Source organism: Dendrobates tinctorius, unplaced genomic scaffold, assembly GCF_039654945.1.
Source record: "Dendrobates tinctorius isolate UK_male_01 unplaced genomic scaffold, ASM3965494v1 ptg000007l, whole genome shotgun sequence".
Taxonomy (NCBI): Eukaryota; Metazoa; Chordata; class Amphibia; order Anura; family Dendrobatidae; genus Dendrobates; species Dendrobates tinctorius.
In genome coordinates, this window is record NW_027361675.1 from 31,292,316 (window position 1) to 31,319,576 (window position 27,261).

At 45.8% G+C, this 27,261-nt stretch overlaps 1 protein-coding gene across 2 annotated transcripts in view; it reads left to right on the forward strand.

The window, feature by feature from the left end:
- The first annotated feature begins 5,674 nt into the window (after nucleotides 1-5,674).
- Nucleotides 5,675-27,261, forward strand: part of MED13 (mediator complex subunit 13) — a 158,959-nt gene continuing 137,372 nt past the window's right edge. For both annotated transcript variants that reach the window (XM_073573172.1, XM_073573177.1), the window contains exons 1-2: nucleotides 5,675-6,395; nucleotides 13,487-13,721. In XM_073573172.1, coding sequence (XP_073429273.1) covers nucleotides 6,330-6,395; nucleotides 13,487-13,721 — 301 coding nt within the window. In that variant the 5' untranslated portion in view covers nucleotides 5,675-6,329. The remainder of the gene's footprint in view (nucleotides 6,396-13,486; nucleotides 13,722-27,261) is intronic.

Here is a 27,261-nt window from a genome sequence, read left to right on the forward strand (position 1 = left end):
CTGATGCATTCCTCTGTTGTTTGAGTATATTTGTATGATTGGTATTTTTCGTTATCCCTGTTTGTATTACCTTGTTAGCCTGTTTGGTGTATCATTGTACACTACTACTCCCTTCATCCCTAGGTGGGGGAAGGGTACAAACTAAACGGATACAGGAGCTAAGGCAAGGTACGTGGCCTCGGCATCTTCACCATCAGAAGTAATTCGGGGAACAGGGTGAGCTAGAGAGGAAGGAAGCAGCCCCTGGTCCCAGGACACCCAACAACAGAGTCGTGACATCTGGTTTGTGTATTCTAATAAACTACAACTCCTAACTTCCCTGTGTGATAGAGTGAATAGATAAGGGCTGATTTAGGAGCTTAGCAACGCACGTTTTTCAGGCGTCTTCACCATCAAACATATTCTGGGAAGCAGGGATAGCACGAGCACCCCTAGCTTTATGGAGAGGTAAGGAGTCCCTAGCCCTAGGATGTCCTGCAACAGTGATGTGACTTAGACTTATTTAAATTGAACTTCCCAATCCATCTATTCAACATCTCCCCCCCCCATGGGTGACAGTTGTGACACCCATACGCAAATTACAGTTGAAATTAAGGGGTTTGGCCAATATTAATTTAATGTGTATGGCTAGCCTTCAGACTGCATTCACATGTATGCATTTATATCGGATGGCACATGGGATGGCATCCATGGTTTGTCTGAAAATAATGTATCCTATTATTAAAATTGTTAAGTTTGGTGTGCAAATTGTATGTGAATCAGACGAGCATTATGTAAAACCGCCAATTTTTTTCATTCAGAAAAATTTGAAGATTTTTCATTTGTGTTGTCACCAGTATGCTTGTTTTTTTCCATCTATATGGCAAATATTTTATACGTCAATAATTAAACAAAATAAAACAAGAAAAGACCAAATACAGATTCCTTTGTAAATATCTATCTTTACACCCAAACTTCTTTTGTAATTATTAACTTTATTATAAAATTCCCTACACTTCTCCCTATCTAGCAAATCCTTAAATGTTTTCTACTAAACGTCATGTGATGTTTTATTTGAGAAGAGTCTAAGGCCTGTTTCACACTTCCGTTTTTGTGTCCGCCAAACGGATCCGTTTCCGTTTTTTTGACGGAAACTGATGCAAACGGATCCGTTTTTTAAAAACGGATCCGTTTTTTTGACGGATCCGCGGTAACCGTAATGGAAGTCTATGGGACAAAAAAAAACGGATCCTGCTAAAAATGGCGGATCCGTTTTTTTACGGAAAACAACGGATTTTGACGGATTTGAAAAAACGGAAGTGTGAAACAGGCCTTAAACGTGACTACATGGGAGGCAGGGGCTGCACTCACTTTCTTGCAGAGTCTATCGCCCCTCCTAGAAGAGGACGTCATCGGCTTGCAGCACTGCACTTACTACAGTTTAATGCATTGTAACCTTCTGAAGATGTCCTGGATCCATGATCATGGTGATAGAAGCTGCGAGAGGTGAGCGCAGCGCCAGCACTCTGCTGCCACATCTGTTAAAAGATGTCCCCAGTGCCGACCCCTGATGACGATTCGTTTGAAGGTGGTGATTGAAGCTGCAGGGTGGCACTAGTGTCACTCACTAATTCTTTCTCCTCCCACTGACTCCTCTCAAATGAAATGTCACAGGATATTAATTTAAAAAAAAAAAAACACATTTAGGGATTAGCAGGACAGGGAGCAGTGTAGGGTATTGTGTAATAAAGCTCATTACAAAAGTGGTTAAGGTGTAAAGATAGATTTTCAGAAAGGACATTTTAGTTACTGGATCCTCCTTTAATGATTGCAACGTACTATAAATAACATATTATAATATTATATTATATTAAACTCTATGTAAATACTATTATGCCAAAATAGACAAAAGCATCCTAGGAGGGTCACCTTATTGGCTAGCCAGAAAATGGTACATTTGTAAGTTTTCACAGCATGACGGAGCCTCCGTGCTCTGAAATCCTGCAACTATTCAATTTTCCATTGCCAGTAAGGGTCTGTGCACACATTGCGGATTCTACTGCGGATCCGCAGCAGATTCTCCTGTGGTGTACAGTACCATGTTATCCTATGTAAACCAAAAAACGCTGTGCACATGCTGTGGATTTCTCCGTGCAGAATTTCTGCAGATTTGAATCCACAGCATGTCAATTTTTTGCGCGGATCCGCAGCGTTTTTACACCTGCTCCATTATAGAAATCCACAGGTGTCAAAACACAGGGGAAATCCGCACAAAATCTGCAGAAAATCTGCAGGAAATCTGCACTAAATACGCAGGTAATTTTACCTGCGGATTTAGCAAAATCCACGTGGAAAAATCGGCAGGGTAATCTCTAACGTGTGTACATACCCTAAATAAGGATGACCCTCATCGGACACTCTTGTTGGCAGAAAAGTATAAGTTAATGATTGCAATGAATCTGCGGATCCCGTATAGATGGTGTCTGGATTACATCCATTCATTTCATGCACCCGATTAGCTTTATGGGCGAGTCTGGTCAGATTCGTGCGCGGTCCACACCCATGTGAGCTACATCACTAGTCTGCGGCCATCAGGCCTACATACGGACAGGGCTGTTTTTAGGCGGGGACAGGGGGTGCGATCGCCCGGGGCGCCACCCAAGCCAGGGGGCGCCTGCAGGGCCGCACCTATCATGAGCCAAGTTGAGCTATTTGCCTCAGGTGGCAGTGCTTCCTGAAGACAGGGGGCGGCAGAGCGGCCCCCGTCAGATAACGTGGTGCCGACTCTCCCTGTAACCTCTGCTGTGTCACATGTCTGACTCCGGCAAGGAAGTTTTTCTGTGGGCGAAGTTTGTGCTCTGTCCCGTTGTCTCTATGGAGTCTGCTCTGTGCCTGTATTGTCTATGGAATCTGCTCTGCGTTCCCGCCTTTCATATTCCCCTCATCAGGATCTGGGTGAGTCCAGACATGGAGCATCTGTTACTGTATGCACAGTCTCGGCCCCAGTGATGTGTATATACCCCAGTATCTGTATATACCCCAGTGTCTGCCCCAGTGATGTGTATATACCTCAGTGTTTGTATATACCTCAGTGTCTGCCCCAGTGTCTGTATATACCCCAGTGTCTGCCCCAGTGATGTGTATATACCCGTGTCTGCCCCAGTGATGTATATACCCCAGTGTCTGCCCTAGTGATGTATATACCCCAGTGTCTGCCCCAGTGATGTGTATATACCACAGTGTCTGTATATACCCCAGTGTCTGCCCCATTGATGTGTATATACCCCAGTGTCTGTCCCAGTGATGTATATACCCCAGTGTCTGCCCCAGTGATGTGTATATATCCCAGTGTCTGCCCAAGGGATCTGTATATACCCCAGTGTCTGCCCCAGTGATATGTGTGTATACCCCAGTGTCTGCCCCAGTGATGTGTATATACCACAGTGTCTGCCACAGTGATGTGTATATACCCCAGTGTCTGCCCCTGTGATGTGTATATACCACAGTGTCTGCCCCAGTGATGTATATACCCCAGTGTCTGCCCCAGTGATATGTGTGTATACCCCAGTGCCTGCCCCAGTGATCTGTATATATCCCAGTGTCTGCCCCAGTGATCTGTATATACCCCAGTGTCTGCCCCAGTGATGTGTATATACCCCAGTGTCTGCCTCAGTGATGTAAATACCCCAATGTCTGCGTCAGTGATGTGTATATACCGCGGTGTCTGCCCCAGTGATGTGTATATACCCCACTGTCTGCCCCAGTGATCTGTATATACCCCAGTGTCTGCCTCAGTGATGTAAACATCCCAATGTCTGCCCCAGTGATGTGTATACACCCCGGTGTCTGCCCCAGTGACGGGACGGGAGCCACTCGTTATTCTCATACGTTATCATCCCAAATGAAAACCATTGCTTCCTAGAATAGAGATGGATGTCTTACATACATTGTTCACACACTGCAATCTTTGCAATTTGCAGATTGATAGCGCAGGGTCTGTGAGTCACTGTGTGTGAGGCCGGTTTCACACGTCCTGATATTTCTTGTACCGGAAAAACCGGTACCGGAGATATCCGTGACTGAGTGTGTAAGGCTAGTTTCACACTAGCGTTAATTCCACGCAGCGCACGGCGCAGCTAAGCCCCGCCCCCTGCCCTCCCCATCCGGTCATCGCCGCCTACTATCGCACATGGATGCTTGCGATCTGCGCACCCTATCTTTAGCATAGGGTGCTCAGATCGTGCGCTAGTAGGATTTTGGCGTGCGCTGCGCACTTTTGAAGGTGCGCCCGTGTGCGCCGAACGCAGCATGTTGCATTTCGGCGCGCTCGGCGCACCTTCAAAAGTGCGCAGCGCACACCAAAATCCTACTAGCGCACGATCTGAGCACCCTATGCTAAAGATAGGGTGCGCAGATCGCAAGCGTCCATGTGCGATAGTAGGCGGCGATGACCGGATGGGGAGGGCAGGGAGCCGGGCTTAGCGGCGCTGAATAAACGCTAGTGTGAAACTAGCCTAATACTTGCGGCACACATATCAGTACAACACAGGAGGCAGCCAGGGAAGAAGCGCTACAATAAGCACTGCTCCCCGGCAGCGGGTGCTGAAGACGGCTCTCATCATTCTCCCCTGCTCTGCCAGCGATCGGCGGAGAATGAGGAGCATTATAGTAAGGTGATAACAATGACAGCAAGCGGAGGCTTTTGGGACTATTAAGGGCATGTCACACTAAGAGATATCGCTAGCAATATCGCTATAACTAGTGACGTTATAGCGATATTGCTAGCGATATCTCTGTGTCTGATACTTACCTACGACCGGCTCCCCCGCTGGTTATCGCTGATCGCGCGAGAACGTTCAGGACTGTTTCTCATCGTCAGCTTCCTGCGGCGCTTCCTGCTGTGACGACGAGCGACGCGTGGACGCGGGCGGGAGGACGCAGGATCGCCTAGTGTGACAGGTAAGTAGCGACCCCCGTCCCCAGCGATGTCGCTGGTGAGATCTGCCTGTGTGGCAGCTCACTAGCGACCACTTAGCGATGTATCAGCAATCCTGACTGCGTCATATCGCTGGTCGGGATCGCTGGTACATCGCTAAGTGTGACAGTACCTTTACGCCTATCAACCTACACCTGCTGCCGCTAATAACAGTGACATGAGGACACGTTTATCCAAAGTATTCAGCATGTTAATGTTGGGGGGGGTTGCTTTTTCGATGTTGGCCAAATTCCCTAGAAACTGCCCTGCATACGGACAGCATGCACACGTTTGATCTGCTCATCTGTGGATATGGAGGTTATTTCAGGAACACTACTCTGTTCCCGGCCCCCTCCCCCATACCTCGCGTGTCCTTCAGTTTCCAGTAACATGGCAGATCAGAACAAGGAAGGTCCTGGCTTCACTGCCTAGAAGGCTCTGTGCTGTTCTCATCCAGCCAGCCTGAGTGACAGAATACTCCGAAGCTACAATGTATAGCCTGTACTGAACTTTCCAGGAACTTCATTAGCACAGCAGACTGTAGTAGCAGCTCCTGACCAGCAGGCGGCGCACACTCTAATACGGTCTCATACCTCGCCCCCTAGTGGTCTCTTCCTATGACAACCTCTCCGATCCTCCCCCACTCGCTTCGTTCCAGTCTACAACCTAGACTAACCAATCAGGGAAGGTATCTTTTGGCCACATGACGGCAATCTAACCAACCACCGGCGAGAGGCCGGGCAGGCACCGCGGCCGCCATTAAAGAAAGGAATCTGTAAATTCAAATGGGAAAGCTGGCCCGACATTGATCCGATTTTTGGTGACTACGGATTACGTCCCACCGCTGGGGACTCTCCTGCCACAAGGCGCTGAGGAGACGGTCTGTCGGGGGTCGGCATCGGCAACTACTTGTGTGTGCGCAGGAGGAGAGTCGGGAGGAGGCGGAGGAGAGGAAAATGGCGAACCTGTGAGAAAAGAAGCCGAGGAGCACCCGGGACTGCCGGCGGCCTCTGCGCTTTCCTTTGTGTCCTGGGCTCCTCAGGTGGAGGCCTAGCGTCCCCCCAGCGCTCCGGTGACCGGGGGTTCCCGCCATGCTCTGCGCCCCGAGCAGGGGGACCAGCGGCGGGGGAGGGAGGACTGAGACACCGCCCGGATCCCGGGGCTGGTAACGGCGCTACTGCTGCGGACCGACCGCGCTACATTGTGTTCCCTCCAGCCCGGGTCACGTGTGATGGGCAGCGACTGATCGGGAGCCGGCCTGGACTCTGAGGATGGCGGTCTGCTGGTGACCGGAGGTGATCGCCGCTCCCGCCACTGCTGCTGTGTCTCTTTCTTGTTCGGGTGGGATAATGGCGTGTGATCCCTGCCTGTGAGGATGAGTTCATGCTTTGTGCCGAACGGGGCCAGTCTGGAGGATTGCCACTCCAACCTCTTCTGTCTGGTGAGTGCAGAGCACGATCGTGTCTGGTCCAGCCTTCTGGCCAGATCTGTCCTTCTGTGTGGAGATCCTGCTCTCTGTGGCTCTGTTCTCTATGGAGATCCCTCTAGCCATATAGCTGTGGATCTATTGTCACCTATGGAGATCCATATAGCTGTGGATCTATTGTCACCTATGGAGATCCATATAGCTGTGGATCTATCGTCACCTATGGAGATCCATATAGCTGTGGATCTATTGTCACCTATGGAGATCCATATAGCTGTGGATCTATCGTCACCTATGGAGATCCATATAGCTGTGGATCTATCGTCACCTATGGAGATCCATATAGCTGTGGATCTATCGTCACCTATGGAGATCCATATAGCTGTGGATCTATCGTCACCTATGGAGATCCATATAGCTGTGGATCTATCGTCACCTATGGAGATCCATATAGCTGTGGATCTATCGTCACCTATGGAGATCCATATAGCTGTGGATCTATCGTCACCTATGGAGATCCATATAGCTGTGGATCTATCGTCACCTATGGAGATCCATATAGCTGTGGATCTATCGTCACCTATGGAGATCCATATAGCTGTGGATCTATCGTCACCTATGGAGATCCATATAGCTGTGGATCTATCGTCACCTATGGAGATCCCTCTAGCCATATAGCTGTGGATCTATCGTCGCCTATGGAGATCCCTCTAGCCATATAGCTGTGGATCTATCGTCGCCTATGGAGATCCCTCTAGCCATATAGCTGTGGATCTATCGTCGCCTATGGAGATCCCGCTAGCCATATAGCTGTGGATCTATCCTCGCCTATGGAGATCCTTCTAGCCATATAGCTGTAGATCTATCCTTACCTATGGAGATCCATATAGCTATGGATCCATCCTCATCAATGGAGATTCTTCTAGCTATATAGCTGTGGATCTATCCTCATCTATGGAGATTCTTCTAGCTATATAGCTGTGGATCTGTTCTCACCTATGGAGATCCATATAGCTGTGGATCTATTCTCACCCATGGGGATCCTTCTAGCTATATAGCTGTGGATCTATCCTCTTCTATGGAGATCCCGTTAGCCATATAGCTGTGGATCTATCCTCGTCTATGGAGATCCCTCTAGCCATATAGCTGTGGATCTATCCTCGTCTATGGAGATCCATATAGCTGTGGATCTATCCTCGTCTATGGAGATCCCTCTAGCCATATAGCTGTGGATCTATCCTCGTCTATGGAGGTCCCTCTAGCCATATAGCTGTGGATCTATCCTCGTCTGTGGAGATCCCTCTAGCCATATAGCTGTGGATCTATCCTCGTCTATGGAGATCCCTCTAGCCATATAGCTGTGGATCTATCCTCGTCTATGGAGACTCCTCTAGCCATATAGCTGTGGATCTATCCTCGTCTATGGAGACTCCTCTAGCCATATAGCTGTGGATCTATCCTCGTCTATGGAGACTCCTCTAGCCATATAGCTGTGGATCTATCCTCGTCTATGGAGACTCCTCTAGCCATATAGCTGTGGATCTATCCTCGTCTATGGAGATTCCTCTAGCCATATAGCTGTGGATCTATCCTCGTCTATGGAGATCCCTCTAGCCATATAGCTGTGGATCTATCCTCGTCTATGGAGACTCCTCTAGCCATATAGCTGTGGATCTATCCTCGTCTATGGAGATCCCTCTAGCCATATAGCTGTGGATCTATCCTCGTCTATGGAGACTCCTCTAGCCATATAGCTGTGGATCTATCCTCGTCTATGGAGATCCCTCTAGCCATATAGCTGTGGATCTATCCTCGTCTATGGAGACTCCTCTAGCCATATAGCTGTGGATCTATCCTCGTCTATGGAGACTCCTCTAGCCATATAGCTGTGGATCTATCCTCGTCTATGGAGATCCCTCTAGCCATATAGCTGTGGATCTATCCTCGTCTATGGAGATCCCTCTAGCCATATATAGCTGTGGATCTAGCTGTATCTATAGAGATCTTTATAGCTGTGGATCTATACTCTATGGACAGATCTCCTGATCTGTGGAGATCTACCGTCTATGGATCCAGATCCATCCCTCACATCTCCTGTCTTTCATATTCTCTATCCCCTTCCATACATTGTGTTCCTAAACTTTCTTTGGACTTGTTCCTCTCCTCAGCCTCTTCCTATTCTCCTGTGTGGGAGGAGGCAGGAAGCAGCCATTTTCCTGCCTGTGCTGCCGGCTCAGGCCAGAACTTTGTTAGCCGGTGTTTATCTGTCTAGGACTCTTGTGTATGGAGCCATCCGGGCTGCGCCTTGCCTTTTCTCCAGCATTTCTGCCTCGTATCTTGTTCCCTTCCTCTTGTACATGGCTCGTTTTCTGCGGTGAGGTGGATCTTACAACATCACTATCTGCCGTCTCTTGGCTACTGCTCAGTTCTCGGTCTAGTCCCTGACCTTGTGGCATTGCTTTTCCCCAGGCTAATCTTATCAGGGTCTCTATTTAGCTGGCGCACTATTCTGTAGAAAACCTTTAGGACTTCTTAATTCTTGCACATGGAATATGTTTTTTTAGGTGGAGCTTCTGGGGCGTGCTGCACTCTTAGGCTATGTGCACACGCTGCGGATTGGTCTGCGGATTTGTATCTGTGGAACCGCAGGTAAAATGCTCTGCGGTTTTCCCCTGCGGTTTATCATCTCTACAATGGAGGAGATGGTAAACCGCAGCAGAATCCGCAGAAAAGAAGTGACATGTCATTTCTTTCTGCGGATTCAAAACCGCAGCTTTTCCGCAGTTAAAAATCCGCAGCATGTGCACAGCAGATTGTAAATCCCATAGGATAACATGCTACTGTACACTGTCTGCAGAACTGCTGCAGATCCGCAGCGGCCAAAATCGCAGCGGAACCGCAGCGTGTGCACATAGCCTTATGGTTGTATGTGTTTCTGGGAAAGGTGGCCACTCTACTACCCAGCTGTCCCAGACTCCAGAATGTTACTAAACCAATCATATATAAAATACAACCTTTATTGGAGCTTATCTAAAAACAAGACAACCACAAAAGAAAAACCACCAAATAACTGTCACCTATTATGGAACAAAAATTCTTAATAAATATAATTCTGGATTAATTATTCAACGGCTCATATACAAAAAAATCAATCCTTAAAAGATACTTTATTAACCAATCATTAAAAAGTTTTCAAAACTTCAAAAAACAGGCAAACAAAAATAGACTTATTGCTGATTTTCAAAATCCAGCCACAAACACTTAGAGAGTCGTTCCAATGTCAGGTAGAGGGTCACAAACCTATTTGTCCCTATAGGGCCCTATATCTCTCTCCTACCTGACAGCGGAGGTTGGCACCCTCTTGATACGCAAATGGCGCCCCCGCTCCTCGGCGGCTCTCCCTAATCACCCTGTTGACTCCTATCTAAATGACATCAGCTTGGAGTACAACAGATGGCCGGGGACAAAAATATAATAGATAATAACCCCATGCCACAAACCACCAAGACAAAAATATAAGGAATAGTAACTGGAAAAAACTCTAATTTTTGGCAGATTTGTAAACATTTGCTTTGGGAGGAAAAGGGGTCTAAATAACCCTAATTAGGTGTCTCCCTGCCTGACAGCGGAGCTTTTACACCCTACGTTACTCTGGTGCCCCCGCTCCACGTGGGCTGACCCTTACTGACCCCTACACTTCTCACCCAGAAAGAGGAAAGAGGGTGTCAGAACATATGGCCAAGTGAGACAGGGGTAATAAATTAGAATTATCCCTGAAAAAATCCCCCCCAAAGACAAAAAATGTTTTAATAATAATAATAATAAAAAAAAAAAAAAATCAGCAAATTAACAAATATGTAAGAACTTAGCTCATGGCCACTGAAAAATCACCTCAATATATATAGGCGGGGTGATTAGTACTTTGACAAAGGCAGTTTCAAATAACGGGGGTAAGGTATCAATCAAAACAGATATACAACCATCTGAGTATTCTTAAACAGCATTAATAAACATTTCTCAAATCACCAACCGCTGCTATTACCTCTAATCCCCCATAACAGAATATTTTCATATTGCTTCATGCCCAAAAACAATAAGCCATTGATCACCCGGCTCAAATTGCACTATCCCCAAGTATTAAATCAACAAAATTGACAAATATGTAAGAACTTAGCTCATGGCCAATGAAAAATCGCCTCTACGCGTTTCCCTCCCGTAAAAGGAGTTCATCAGGAGGCCCATGATGTATCATGAATGTTCCCTCCGAGCATCAGATGTCATGCCTGGTTGCAGTTATCCTTTGTAACATGAATAGATCAATCCATGATGGGTGGATGCAGCTGTCAATCACCTTAGTAGCCAATGAGTTAATAGACTACTGGGCGGTTATAGTCGGCGTGCGTTCCACATGGAGTGCATATTAGCTCACAGCTGTTGTGAAAGTGCCGCCAGAGAGCGATGCCGCTGGGTGCGTTTGCTGTTCCACATGCAGAGGCGCAGGTCAGCAGTCTACTGCGCAGGTCAGATATCTCTATAGGCAAAGGACTGCCGCTTATTCCCGCGCATGCCCAGATCATCTCCCGGGCCCCCGCAATGTACTGCGCATGTCAGACGTTCCTGAGCACAATTTTCACACAGCATCTGATTATCTACCTCCTGATGATCCGAATAGGAGAAACGCGTTGAGGTTTCATGTCATCAACTACTAACTTTGAGTACCCTTTTACTGTTATCAATATGATTTATATTTTCTCGTATATGGGTCAATAATGGACCAATGGGTTAAATTGTACCTTCTGGTTATTTAGTTTGCGCTATCCTTATTGGATTTAATAGTTATATCAGTGATTTAAGGGATAGCCGTCGTGGAGCGGGGGCGCCATTCCGCTGACCAGTAGGGTGCCAACCTCTGCTGACAGGAAGGTGTTCAGTCACAGGGAACAATTCAGTCATGTACTCAATTGTTTGCACTTGTCACTTTGTCTTGTGTTTACAGCACTTTTTTTGCACCTTTCTATTGTTGCCTATTGACCTATTTTATATTGGCAGCACCTGTACACTCCTTTCCTGGTTAAATGAGTGACTGCTTGTGGCACCAGTCCAGGGTTATATAGGAGTAATAGGGTCAGCCATCGTGGAGCGGGGGCGCCAACCTCCGCTGTTAGGTAGCTGCTATCAGGGCCCCAGTGTAGGGCCATAATAGGTGACACGGTTATTTGGTGATTTTTCTGTGTGGTTGTCTTGTTTTTAGATAAGCTTCAATAAAGGTTGTATTTTATATATGATTGGTTTAGTAATGCTCCCCTAAACTTCTATTGAATTTCTGAGCTTACATTCTTTATTAACTCTCATACATTAGACTCCAGAATGTGGACATTTCTACAGTTCAACAGCAACGTCCTCTACATTACTAGACGGACTCGTCGTTCATGACACTGGCTGACAGTGTGAGATAATGCTCATTACCCAGCTTTTCCAGGATCAGAAACGCATGCCCTCTTTGGAACAGCGCCACCTTAGTCCATGGTACTGTAACGTAGCTCCATTCTCTGTAAGTGGCGCTAAGTTTAGTAGCAGACACATCTATGGTCAGGATTGGTACAGTTTTCCAAATCAAGCAGCCATGTGTCTCTAATCCTAGACAACCCCTGTTGGAAAGTTGGGCCACAAGCATTATGGCCGCTAGTACATCTCACTGTTTTTAAAGATGTCTTTTCACCATAGACATTGTGTGGCTGTTTTTAGACGTTCCATAGCAGTGAACACATGCATGCCACCGCTCTAGTCACAGCAGACATGGTGCCAGACAGAGGTCCCAGCAGAGGCATCATTTTTGGCATACCCTTTGGAGAATACGCTTTTAAATAAAATGTGCAGCTGCTTCATGAAAACTTGTTTTTCTTAGAAATTGTAGATGGGAAGAGCTCCTGTTCTAGTCTTTATACTGGAGGAGCCAGTGTCATCAGTCCGTTGGCCGATATTCTAATGAATAGATATGTACAGGAGAGACTTATCTGCAGACCACTGGCACATTCCACTATCTACCAGGCCCCTACACGCATTAGAGGAAGGTTGCCCGATCCTTATGTATTTGGGGGCCGCAGGGGCTGGAGAGAAATAATAATTAATCTTTATATAGCGCCAACATATTCTGCTGCGTTTTAAACACATGTATTCGAATGCCCAATCCTGTTCCCGATGGGGAGGATAAACCACTGCCAGGGACGTCTTCTCCTTTCTGTGTTGGGAAACACATGTGCACACACTTTTTGGCTGAGCATGCTATTAGGTAGGAGTTGGGAGAAAACTTGACCAAACAAGCTGTCAGCTAGTGACAATGTCAGTGGTGGTCATATGCGTAAGAATGTGGCCAGGTTCACATGATAGTATTTCATATAAATAAAAAGATTATTCTTATGGTCCATATACAGCCCGGACTGACCGTGAGTTCTCTCCCCCAAACTTACAGCATCACGTGTCTATGGGGCTGTAAGTTCCGCTAGCTATGCTTGCTCAGTCTAGCCATTGCAGTCCATAAACGGACCCTGAAAGACGCTTGTGTGAACACAGTCTAAAGATGCCTATGCATCAGATTCTCAGTAGATGTCTCCAAATTTTGTGTAATCTCCCAGTGGTCTGCAGATAAATCCTCATGTATGTGGCTGGCTCTAGACCTGCGTCTTGGTAACATGCCAGTGTCGAAATGTCCTCGCGTCAGAGGTAGGCATCACACAGCCTGGCTGTCTGTGGGAATAGTGAGATGTGCTCTCTTACACCCATCCCCCCTCTTTGTGTCCCTGTAAGGGAAGTTGAAGTGAGGTTGGGATTCCAGCTGTTAGGCAGTGATCACAATGTTAAACCTTGAGATGTTTGTATTGTTGTGTTCCGAGTAATTATAGTCCAGGAATGTGCTTCTCCCAGCTCGACAGCTCGTCTTTCTGTCCAGCACCCCCTCCTCCTCTCACTTGGAGTCACTGTTTCTCCAGGAGGGGGCTGGATGCTTTGGCGTGCCTTTCATTACACACCACTGTCCATACCATGTAGGACTTTATTCTATTGTGCCCATAACCAGAAGAAAGACTCTAACAAAGTGCTTTTCCTTCCAGGCGGACCTTACAGGGATCAAATGGAAGCAGTTTGTATGGCAGGGCCCTACCTCTGCTCCGATCCTCTTCCCAGTTACAGAAGAGGATCCCATTCTGAGCAGCTTCAGTCGGTGTCTCAAAGCCGATGTGTTAAGCGTGTGGCGTCGAGATCAGCGTCCTGGCCGGAGAGAACTGTGGATATTTTGGTGGGGAGATGATCCCCATTTTTCTGACCTAATTCATCATGACTTGACAGGTAAGATTTGATTTCTAGGTGCTTCTTAGAGGCTGGATCTATTCCATTTTTAATAGTGTTTGCTTTGCGGCTGTTGAAAGGGCAGACTTCATAGATGGCATATTCCTAAGCCCTGGGCTTCAGTGTAAGACGTTTGGAGCCGGCTGCTTGGTTGACACAAATATGTTGATTAGTCATCATGGAAATTTTGACATTGCGATTCTATGTTGATTTTCTTTTCCCCCTTCTACATCAGCCTGCTTTCATTCACTGTGTAGTCTTGGCTAGTAAGAAGATAAGGTAACACTTGCGCAAACAATGTAATATTGTGTCTTGTTTAGAATAAGACACTGGTGTGGTGCTGTTATTGGATATGTTTAATTTATGTATAGGGGTTTACCATGCAAAAAACAGGTATCTCATATTTACAGTATAGGGGATAAATGTAGGCTCATTGAAGACACCATCACTATAGATATCACCTTGTGATTGCTTTGTGGCTGCTCCACTCGGAAGTCTTCCACACCTTGTGGGGCCCCAAGGAATCCTACATTATCCTACACCAGGGTTCTCCAAATTCAGTCCTCAAGACCCACCAACAAGTCATGTTTTCAGGATTTCCTAAGGCCTCTTTCACACATCAGTTTTTTGCCTTCAGGCGCGATCTGGCTTTTTTTGGAAAAAACGGATCCGGCAAAATGCAATGCCGGATCCGTTTTTTCCCCATTGACTTGCATTAGCGCCGGATGGCATTGCGTTTCATCCGTTTTTTGCCGGATCCGGCAACTTGTCTCATTCCGGCGTCTTGAAAAAACGTCTACTGTAACGTTTTTTGTCTCCGGCGAAAAAGCCGGAAGCGCCGGATCCGGCGCTTCCAGCTTTTTGCTACAATGAAAGTCTATGGGCGCCGGAATGCGCCGGATCCAGAAAAAGACGGATCCAGCAACCGGATCCGGTTTTTTTAAGTCTGCGCATGCTCAGATCCAATTGGCCAGCCGCCAGGAACAGAGACGGATCCAGCAAGAAAACGGATCCGTTTCTACAGTTCTCCAAAATTTATGCCGGATCCGTTTTTTCTAAAAAAAGCCGGATCCTGCCTGACGGCAAAAAACTGATGTGTGAAAGTAGCCTTAGTAATTCCAGGTAATATTTCACCCATACACTACAAAGGAAACCCTGAAATTTTAATCTGTTGGTGGCTCTTGAGGACTGGACTTTGGGGCAATGTCCTACACTATCGTGCGGCTAAGTGGTATATAGGATAAGTTCCAAACTTGAGAATACGCCATTTAAAGTGGACATTTCATTAACAACTGCCATATTGTACAACAATCCTAATGAGAATCCCTTGGTGTAAGATGCACCAAATTCATCGAGAGGCATGCACATGTTTATGAACTTGGTTTCTCTTTTAAGTGGCCCGTGCTCCACTTTTGGAAAATGTACTCTAGTCGTGGACTGAAATGCATTTCTGTAATAATTAGTGAAACTTTGCTAGAAACTATGGCGACTCTGGGACACAGTCTCCAACTAAGTTTCATCCGCTTTTTAAAAAGATGGCGAAGCGTGTGGATAGATTGTAATGCTATGTACTCACGTTGTAGAAATGCTGTGGAAATTTCCGCAACATGTCTGCATTCCCGCCGCTGGTAAAACGCATGCGAATTCGCATGTGTTTTTCCACCGGAAAACAAGCGTTTTGCAAGCGTTTTTCGCTTGCGGAATGGTTGCGCATTCCAAGCGATTAGCATCGCTTGGAAATAGGATGTTAAAATAATAAAAATAATAAATATTGTTGTTCTCACCTTCCGACGACCCCCGATGGGATCTGCGTTGCTCCCGGCATCTTCCAGTCCCAGTAATGCTTTGTGCGAAGGACCTGAGATGACGACACGCTCGCGAGAGCGTAGTGTCATCAGTGGTGATTCGCGCAAAGCATTACTGTTACTGGGACCGGAAGATGTCAGGAGCGTGGTGAGGGCCGGGAGGACTTCGGGGGGGCCGCCGGAGGGTGAGTATATCTCTATTTTTTATTTTTATTCTATTTTTTACAGGATTATGGTACCCAGGGCCTGGAGGAGAGTCTCCTCTCCTCCAGACCCTGTGTACCATCCGCAATAGATCCACTTACTTTGCGCATGGTGGGCATAGCCACATGTAGAAAGTAAGCCGATCAATGCAATCCTATGGGTGCGGAATCGCTGCGATTCCGCAAACAGAATGGACATGCTGCGTGTTTTTCCACTATGCGATTCCGCAGCTGAAAAATCCACAGCATTGCGGAATCCCATAGGATTGCATTGGATGCGGGGTTTTTTTTGCGGCAGTTCCGCAGGGGAAAAACGCAAAAAAAACGCAATGTGTGCGCACAGCCTAAAAGTTGCAATGTTTTTGATCAACAAGGTGTTGCACAAAAATTTGCGCGTTTCCTCTGGGACTCTTTTTGAGTGAAAATTGTTGGAATCTCCCACTTGGTTCCCTCTAAATAAATTGGAGCCCGAGCCGCCTTAGCAGATTGGTAGTGTTTGCTGGGCTCATGTAGGAGGCAATGCTTGTGAGTCTGTCTTCACATCAGCTTGGCCTACCAGATCTGGGCTCCTTCTTTTAGGTAGTATGCAGAATTTTTCCTCTGATTAATATGCGTTTTTTTTTTTTTTTTTTTTTTTACGTGGATGTGCCAGCTCGCCAGGGCGGGAGCTAATCCTTCCATTGTAGGTGAAAGAGGTGGTTCAGAATGGGTTCACAATTCAGGTGCGTGGGTAAGGCAACTTCTTTATGGGCTGTAGCTGGTGATAGATGCTTATTAAATTAGGGAATGCCATTTGCGCACACTTCTTTTAGGCCTCATTCAGATGTTACATCTTCACCTATGTGTTCTAGTTATGTTTTTCATGGATAGAACATGTACCCATTATAGTCTATGGGGCTGTTTACATGTCCGTGTTTTTTTTTTTTTTTTTTTCCATTTTCTCCTGGAGTCACAGATCAAAATCGCTCATGCATGTCTATCGGCCCTTGAAAATCATTGGAAATATATAGGGTTTCATTGTACTGTACATGGTCAGCGAAACTGCTTCGGAAACGCAGCAGAATCCGCAACGTGTGCACATAGCCTTAAGGCCCTTTTACATTTAGCGATGCACCAGCGATCCAACCAGCGATCCGACCCGGTCAGGATCGCTGGTGTATCGCTAAATGATCGCTAGTGAGCTTTCATACAGAAAGATCTCACAGCGATGCAGCAGCGACGCAGCGCACGATACTTACCATTCACACACAGCGATGAAGACGTCCTCCCGCCTGACGTCCACGTGTCGCTGGACGTCACAGCAGGAAGCGCCCGACGAGAAATGGAGCCGGACATTCTCGCGCGATCAGCGATGGACAGGGGAGCCGGTCGGAGGAAAGTATCACACATAGCGATATCGCTATAACGTCACAAAACCAGTGACGTTTTAGCGATATTGCTAGCGATATCGCTTAGTGTAAAACCCCCTTTAGTCTGTGAATTTTGAGAGAATCTCATCTTTGTTTTCAATGATGAGGCCCTGGCTACTGATATAACAAAATAACACTGACTATAGTCACTTGTCATAGAGTGGGCACCTTAGGTACCGTTGGTGTGACAAGCAGGATGTCATTTGTACCAAAAAACTGCTTTTCATGACTTGCACCATATTTATGTGTTGTAGAAACACTTTGTGGCTTATCCTAATTGGCGGCGTGGCCTCGTAAAAGGGCATGGCTTATTGGGAAAGGGGCGTAGCTTAGAAACACATTGTGACTCACATTTGTGCACAAAGAATGCCCTCTAATAGAATTGGTAGTCAGTAAAGCCCCTATCTAATAGTTGCCATCAGCTTAGACCAGGCCTAAAAACCGACAGACCGCAGGAATTGCTAAATATGGTGCATGTCAAGACTTGTCTAGTCTAAAGCCCCCGTTATACACTGCAATATCGCTAGCAAAGTCACTGATTTTGTGACGTAGCAGCGATATTGCTTGTGATATCGCTATGTCTGATACTTGCCTCCGACCGGCTCCCCCGCTGATTATCGCTGGTCGTGCGAGAAGGTCCTGAATCATTTCTCGTCGGGCGCTTCCTGTGGCGCCGACGAGCGACGGGAGGACGTCTGGATCGCCGCGTCTGACAGGTAAGTAGCGACCCCCGACCCCAGCGATGTCGCTGGTGAGATCTGCCTGTGTGGCAGCTCACTAGCGACCACTTAGCGATGCACCAGCGATCCATATCATTGTCGGGTCCATTTACACTGAGTGACCAGAGGCATGAAACAACCGCTGATTGCTGCGTCTTTACGACAGTGCAGTGACCAATCTGTAATAGATCACTCGGTGCACATAGGTCGCCATTGTTCTCGGCAGCGCAGGTCCTGATTACACAGGATGATCCATCACTGAGAACGATGATCTGTCGTGCTGCACCAAAAATCATTTCACCTACGAACAAGCGTTGTGCTCATTGGGTGATCCACAGCCTGTTTACACTGTTTTTAAGAATGCCCGTTCATGAAAATCTTTCAGTGTAAGTATGGCCTAAAGGCCCTTTTACATTTAGCGATGCACCAGCGATCCAACCAGCGATCCGACCCGGTCAGGATCGCTGGTGCATCGCTAAATGATCGCTAGTGAGCTTTCATACAGAAAGATCTCGCAGCGATGCAGCAGCGACGCAGCGCACGATACTTACCATTCACACACAGCGATCCTGCGTCCTCCCGCCCGCCTCCACGCGTCGCTGGACGTCACAGCAGGAAGCCCAGCAGGAAGCAGACGACGAGAAATGGAGCCGAACATTCTCACGCGATCAGCGATGAGCAGCGGGGGAGCCGGTCGCTGGTAAGTATCACACATAGCGATATCGCTAGCAATATCGCTATAACGTCACAAAACCAGTGACGTTTTAGCGATATTGCTAGCGATATTGCTTAGGGTAAAACCCCCTTAAGTTTGCACCGTCTAAGGATTACGTTTTGCTAAATCTGTGCCTTTTCTGTTGTTGCTAGGAGCCATTTCTAGTGGTGCTGTTGTGCCTAATTCAAGCACACATTTCTGCGTTGTGACACATGCCGTCCTACCCTAAGCCCTACTTTGCTGGCATGTTGTGTGTTGAGCAGTGGATGTGTTTTGTTGTTTTTTTTTTTTTTTTTTTTTTTGTTCAGTTTTTCACTGTTGCACTGAATGAAGGTGTGAATGAGACCTTGCATGCGTTCTGTTACTGTTTGCAGCGAACTTCACATTGTCCCTTCTGGCAGCTACAATGCTGTGCCACATCTGTACTGACCTCTAAAGGGCCCTGTCGGGGTTCTTTCTAGTATCATTCAGTTTAGTGACAGGATTAGCGCTGGCCGCTGCTCTGGTCTTGTCGTGAAAGTGATAAAACCTCAGACATGTCTCCTAACCGCTGTGCATAGCCTGCGTGCTGGCTCGTGAGCCTTGCCTGGAAGCGGTAACATCATGTAAATGGGAGCTATTTTTGTCCTGGGTAAACGGCAGCCTTTTGTGGCAGGAGATCTGTGATCTGCAGTTACTTAGTCTAAACTTGTATCTTCACATGCTTCCTAATGTGCAGCCGTTTCTGAGAGGTCTTCTCTGTGGATTACTGCTCTTACCGAACACTCCTGTAGTCTTCTGCGTGGAACTAGAATGTGTGTGATCTATATGTCTGCTCATATCTAGAGTTTACTATATATATATGATGTCTGTAACGAGCTGTGAAATTAATGGCGCTATATTAGTGAATCAAATACGTACGAAACCAGGGAAAACATTGGCTCTGGTGGAGGCAGAAATGGGTGACTTATACGAGGGGCGTTAATTAAAGATTTCCCCTGACCCATTTCCTCTCTCATAAGTATGAGCTAAGTTTGCCACTGGCACTTGGCTCGTGGATTTCATTCATTGACTACAGATGCCCAAGCATGTGGTCCACTATGCCAATCTGTGTGACTTCCAGCCGTTTGGTCACAGATGCTTGCCTATATGTGCCCGTTTCCATATCGTAGGACAAAGGAGTGGCACACAGTCATCTGTGTGTCCCATTAATTTTAGGAGAATGGTGTTCCAATACGTCTTTGTCACTCTAGAAGGATGTGTATACAAGTTTTACAAGCGGCCATCTATGCTTCTGGCTCTCTAGAATGTCGTTTATGGTACTCAAGTTTACAATGGGGAGAGCCACATTCACGCTTGGCCTTCACCTCTCATAAGTGCTAATTGGAGGTTATGGGGCCTCCTATTGTTCCATCAATCCAAGGTTCCACTTTTTGGACTAATATGTCAGCCTTTTTAATTTGATATGTTGGCAATGTTTCAGATGGTACTATCCCTATATGTTTAATTGTGGCTCTTGGGAGTGATTCAGCATGACTATATGGCCCTTGAACCAGAAAATGGTTTGCACATCTGACTTAACATGCACTTTGCTATAGGAGAGGTATGGACGCAACCACCAGATCACTGGTGGACTCTGCTAGGTGGGCTATATTCAGTCCTCCCATCCATTCTTTGCAGAGCAGGCAGTCTTTAATTTAGTTATTTAGCTACTGCTTATTTTCCAATATCTGCCAGCTTTCAGTGCATTCTGGGAGTTGAAGTTGCACCACGGCTGCAGGTTGCTCACCCTTTGACTATCAGTATTCTGTTGCACTTTGATGTCAGGAGAATGCTTTTCTGTGTTTTAGCAAATTAAAGCTCTGCTCATACAGTGCTCTCTGCAGTGCACTAAGCTGATGCTGTCCAAATCCCATAGACTTTAATGACAAAAATGGGGTTGAATTTCTGAATGTTTCAGTTTTTTGAGATGGCCACAAAGGTGTAGCAGACCACGGACTCGTTCCTAGAACAAAAACTGTTCCTTTCATTGCAGTTTATGGCCCTGTAAGGGGTCTGTCTGAATCGCCCAAACAGAAAAGCTGTGTGAACAGGGCCATACTCTATTTTGTGTGTTTGTTTTTTTTCTTTAGCTATAATGCCTCCTGACTGGATGCGTCCTTAAAATGTATGCTTTTTAAAAAGTACCCATCACGTGCTTGAAAAAATGTAAACCCTTTCATAAACATCACTGATCTCCCCTGATTCTGTCACTCTTTTCCATTTTGCGCTACATCACTCCATTGAAGAAATATTTTTCTTCTGAAGCGCAGTGTGTGAAATCTCTGCCTGAAAGACCAACTGGGAGCTGGGCGTTTCTTTAGAGTCTTCTCTGGGAGTCAGAAATTTCATCCCTCCCTCTCAGATGCTGCCAATCACAGCTCAGCAGCATCTGAGACTCGCATACTACTAGATCAGCTGGCAAACTGTGATTGACAGCATCAAGTAGAAAGGGGTGAAAACATGTACCCCCAGAGAAGACTCGACTCTTCAGAAATGCCCAGATGGTTGGCAAAAATGCCCAGTTTCCCAGTTGGTATTCCAGGCAGAGAATTCAGACACTGTTTGCTAAAAGAATTAGATCCCCATTAATTGATGCGATCTGCCACTTTTGCAGTGTATTAAGAGATTAATCCACAACTTTATTACAAGCTTGGAAAAAAAAGTGTTCCATGTTAATCTGTTATTTTATTTGCATAGGTGTACTGTAGTGTAAAACAAACTGTGCAATGTTTGTATCCTTTGGTTACAGTCCAAGAAACCTGTGTGGCTTGCTCCATCTGTAATGATTAAGGGTGTGTGCACACACTGCGGATCCGTAGCGGTTTTGGCCCTGCGGATCTGCAGCAGTTTCTGCTGCGGTGTACAGTACCATAATGTCCTATGGGAAATGGAAACCGCTGTGCACATGCTGCGGATTTTCTCGTGCGGATTTGTGGAGAGATCTTAAAATTGCTGTTGAGAGAAAACACCCTTCAAATATAAGGGTGTGTGCAGTACCATAATATCCTATGGGAAATGGAAACCGCAGTGCAGACGGTGCGGTTTCATGTCAATTCTCTCTGCGGATTCCGCTGCTGTTTACCATCTCCTCCATTGTAGAGGTGATAAACCGCAGGGCTAATCCGCAGATAAACCGCAGGTCTTTTGACCTGCTGATTTAACTGCAGATTTTGCAAAATCCGAGCGGATCAATCCGCAGCGTGTGCGCAGCGTGTGCGCACACCCTAACTTTTTAGTAGTTGTAGTTCTAGAGCTTCGAGCTCTAACTCTCTCCGCTCCTGTTTCTGGCAGGGAAAGGACAGCTACAACATGATCTAACAAAGCCACAATTCTAACGAATATCTGTGTGCCATAAGGTTATTCTTCCTCCGAAGCAATTATGCTAGTGGAGTCCATTAGGCAGCATGGAGGTCGTTCATTGATCCCTCTATTAGCTGCATATTTGGTACCCTCATACACATTACTCTATTTAGGAATTTTGTTATTCCTAAGCTTTCAGAAATGTAAAAGATCTGAGGGGAAAAAAAAGGGAAATAATATTGCAATAAAAAGGTATGGCAATTGTTAGTAAGTGAAGTATTACTCTAGTGTAAGCTTACCCATAGGGTGTCAAGGGTGTATTCTCAAGTTGTTTTTTGTTGTGTTTTTCATAATCACAAATATTCTACATTATTTTTGGAAAAGCAGACTTGTGTAAATACTAAATACACTGTTCCAAATTATTATGCAAAAAGAGTTTAGGAGTGATAAGGTTAGAATTTTTTTGTCATTTAAACTCATTGATGGTGATGTGTGTCAGGGCTCTTTATATCACTGAAAGCAATTGCAGATACCTGTGCAAATTAGTTTGGCAGGTGTGTCCAAATAAAGGCAAGACTACTTAAGAAGGCTGTTCCACATTATTAAGCAGCCTATATTTTTTGCCAAAATGGGAAAGAAAAAGGATGTGTCTGCTGCTGAGAAGCAACAAATTGTGGGGTATTTAGGTCAAGGCATGACTACAATCAACATTGCCAAGACACTTCATCGTGATCATCGCACAATCAAGAAGTATGTAGCTGATTCCCAGCACACACGTGTGCGTGCTGATAAGGAAAAATTGAGGACTCTTTCCAACAGGCAATTGTCAGGTTAAAAGAGCAGCTGCAAAAATGCCTTGTCATAGCAGTAGACAAGTTTTTGAAGCTGCTGGTGCCTCCAATGTCCCCCGAACAACAAGATGCAGGGTCCTTCAGAGGTTTGCAGCTGTGCGTAAGCCATCCTGTCGACCACCTCTGTCCACTGCACACAAGCAGAAACGGCTCCAGTGGGCCAAACGATACATGAAGACTGACTTCCGAATTGTTTTGTTCACCGATGAGTGCCGTGCAACACTCGATGGTCCAGATGGATGGAGTGGAGGATGGCTGGTTGATGGACACCCCATGAAAACACGGCTAAGGCGCCAACAAGGAGGAGGTGGAGTAATGTTTTGGGCTGGAATCATGGGGAGAGGGGTTTGATGGCCCCTTTAGGATCCCTGAAGGGGTAAAGATGAACTCCATAATCTATGTGGAGTTTCTAAAACAGCACTTCCTGCCATGGTTCAAGAGGAAGAACCGTGCTTTCCCCAGCAAGATCATTTTCATGCATGATAATGCACCGTCTCATGCTGCAAATAACACATCTGCATCTCTGGCTGCTATGGGCATAAAAGAGGACAGACTTATGGTGTGGCCACCATCTTCCCCTGACCTCAACCCCATTGAGAACCTCTGGAGCATCATCAAAAGGAGTGTCTATGATGGCGGGAGGCAGTTCACATCTAAGCAACAGCTCTGGGAGGGTATTCTGTCCACAAGCAAAACAATTGAAGCACAAACCATCCAAAAACTGACAAATTCAATGGACGAGAGAGTTCAGAAGCTTCTTTCGAACAAGGGGTCCTATGTGCAAATGTAACATCACCTAGAATAAAGTTTTGACTTGAAAACTGTTTGATTTCATTTTGTAATAAGCTGATAATGCTTATAATTTCACAATTGACCATTTTTTTGTTCAAAATAAAAAGGTTGAAAACTCAGCTGTTCATAATTTGGAACATGCATTTTGAGTGTTTATTATTTTTAAAAATATACTGTTTTCATAGGCAGTTTGTTCAAAAACATTGCAATTATACTAGACTATTAGATGACTGGAAAACAACTATGATTGCAATTCATATAGGTAATTTAGAGAAAATAGGAGGAAATATTTTTTTGCATAATAATTTGCAACACAGTGTATAAATTGTACCATTAAAAGGAACCTGACAGCTGATGCATGCTGCCTGCTCCAAGGTCAGCATGTATCAGATGCTGGCTGCATAATTTCATCCATATGTTTGTATCCACTTCTGCATTTCAGAGAAAAATATAGTTTAATGCCACTGGTAACCAGGACACACATGAGACTTATTGGACAGGCAGGCCCTTGGTGGCTTCTCCCGCACTCTCCCCTAGAGTGACCGGTCTCTACATGTGCACGCAGGGAGAGACCTGTCAATCACTGGCATCGGACTGGGAGAAGCCGCCATGGACTCACCGGTCTGGCAAGTCTCCTGTATGGCTCGGTGCCCTGTGACTTTTAAACTATATTTTTCCCGAACTCTGAAACGTTGAGGAATTTCAAATGCATGTGGATTTAATTGTACAGCCAGTGTCTGATATATGCTGCCTATGGACTGGGCTGCATGGATCAGCTGTCAGATTCTCTTTTAAGGGGAGTTTGAGACCAAGGTGTAAACTAAGCACACAGCCTTTTTGGGGATATATCCCTATTAAAAATGGCTATTCTAGTGCTCTCATTACTGGCTCCGTTCTGCAGAAATGGACGTTTAATCAAATAGCCAACTACGGTGCTCCATGCACCCTTAATGTGGCCAGCAGTCTTGGAGCACTCTTCTGTCCACTGATTCTTGCATGTCTCAGTCTCTGTCACTGGTTTTTCAGCACTGGCTAGCCTGATCTTTCTCTGCAGTCTGTGCTTGCTCCAGTGCTGAGGTGTGAGAAGTGAGGATTTGCAAAACCAGTGGGCTGAATGGTGCAGGGAGCCTCTTAGCCACATCAAGGGTGCACCAAGCACCCTAAAAAGCAGTTATGATTAAGCTTCAGATTCTGCAAAGTCCTGATTTTATAGGACCTATATTCCCTTCTGGCCTGTGTGCTCAGTTTACACTGTCAACTTGTACATGGCGATTTTCTTTAAAGGGTTATTCCTAGAAATGCATTTTAATCACCAATAGCTGGGACCTGAGAATAGGGCTTTGGTACAGCGAGACTGCGGCTCTGCACAGCACTTTGTTTTTAGTGGAGTTAAGTTTTTTTTTTGTTTTTTTTAAATGCACAGTTCATGACATTTGCACTCAGCAAAGATTTAAGTGTTGTTTTCATTGAAATTGATTTGACACAAAGCTTCCCTACAACCTGCCATACGGATTTGTATGTCTGTGTATTACAAAGTATCGGCACTTCTGGTACTAAGTTACATAAACACAGGTTGTGAAAGCAAGGAGCTCTTTAAGGCTCTGTGCACACGGTGCGGATTCTGCTGCGGATTCGCAGCAGAACTGCATGTGATGTACAGTGCCATTCTTTTCTATGTAAAATAAAATCCGCTGTGCACATGGTGCATTTTTTCCTCGCAGATTTGGTGCGGAATGGTAACTGCAGCATGTGACTTCTTTTGTGCGGTTTTGCTGCAGTTTTCCACCTGCTCCATTCTAGAAATCTGCAGGGGGAAAACCGCACAAAAAATGCACTAAATCCGCAGGAAAAATGCAGGTCATTTGACCTGCGGATTTAGTGAATTCTGTGCGGAAAATTCCTAAACAGAATGTGCACCGTGTGCACATAGCCTAAGAGTAAGGTGAATCATGACTGGTCGGAGGAAGGAATCGCACCCTGGATCTAAGCACAGACACTCATTAGATCATCATCTAATTCAGTAAAATGACTAAGAAAAAGCAAAATGTCATTTGGTTTTGAAGTGGAAAAAGTCCATTGACTAATGAGCTAGGAATATTTGCAATTTGATCTATCCTCCATTTAAATCGCTGCTGTATTTGGGAATGCCTCGCAGCTTGTTCTGCAAGAGCCATATGCCTGCTAATAACACTGGTGTTTGGTTACATGCATTTGTTTCCTTCCCTACTGGGTGAAGCAAGAATGTGTTTCTAGGTTTGTAGTACCTTCCCATATTACCTGGGGGGAGAAATTGTGCTTTTTTTTTTTTTTTTTTTTTTTTTTTTTTTAATAAAGGGGTTGTCCAGCTCTGGTTTAATTTTCAGCAAGCACTACACCTTACTGAATTCTAGCCATATGTAGTATAGCTCGTATTATAACATTTAGTAAGGGGATGATAGCTCCTCATCATGTGACTGCAAGTATTGTCTCTGAATTGTAAAGTGCTACTGAATCTGTTGGCGCTGTAGAAGTGAAAAAAAATCTTATCTAGATCATACATCTGGTTGTGTGACAACTGCTTGATCCAGCAAGCAAAGCCAGACTATAAGGGTACCGTTACACCTAGCGACTCACCAGCGATCCCGACCAGCGATATGACGCGGTCAGGATCGCTGGTGCATCGCTGGGTGGTCGCTAGTGAGCTGCCAAACAGGCAGATCTCACCAGCGACATCGCTGGGGACGGGGATCGCTACTTACCTGTCAGACGCGGCGATCCTGCGTCCTCCCGCCCGGCTCCACGCGTCGCTCGTCGTCACAGCAGGAGGCGCCGCAGGAAGTGGACGACGAGAAATGATCCAGCAGCTTCTCGCGCGATCAGTGATAACCAGCGGGGGAGCCGGTCGGAGGTAAGTATCACATGCAGCGATATCGCTAGTAATATCGCTGTAACGTCACAAAATCGGTGACTTTACAGCGATATTGCTAGCGATATCGCAGTGTGTAACGGGGGCTTAAGGATATAGTACCCATTCCTAGGATTCAGCAAGTTGCATTGCTTGCTGAAAATTTCTCCAAGGCTGGACATCACCTTAATTCTAGTTTGAGGGAGATTTATCAGTGGCATGGTTGAACCCCCACTGCACTACTTTTTTTTTTTTAACATGTACTAATGTGTGGTTCTTCAGGTTTGCTCTAAGCACACATTTATCAAAATCTAAACTGGCATCTTTCCACTTCAGCAAATTTATGGACAAGGAGTGTGTCCTGTTGATGAATTTGGTGTACCCTGCTCTGGGGGAGAATCTTGCACCCAAATTGCACGGGTTTAATATATTGCCCCCTCATGTCCGTTATACATTTTCCAGAAGATGCATTAAAGGGAACCTGTCATTCAATTCATGCTGCCCAAAAAAACGGGCAGCATGAAACAGAGCCTGGCTCTGCAATTGCACCCATGTATCTTTAAGTTTATAGTAGGAAGATCCAGCCAGGGACTATAAGCAGAGATTAGACTACTCATTTGCAGTGCACAGCCCTAGTTGATGGTTCTCTTCCATTTATGTAAGTCAGGAGAGGCATGTTAATCAAATGTAGTGCTGCCTAGGAAAGCCAGCTGGGTGCCCCTGAGAATATTCTCATCTCCAGCATTTGAGAGAAGCAATGCAATCGACTGACAACTTACCTTTTTAAAGGGGATATCCAGGTCTATTTGTTTTTTTGTTTTTTTCAGCCCCATAGTATAAC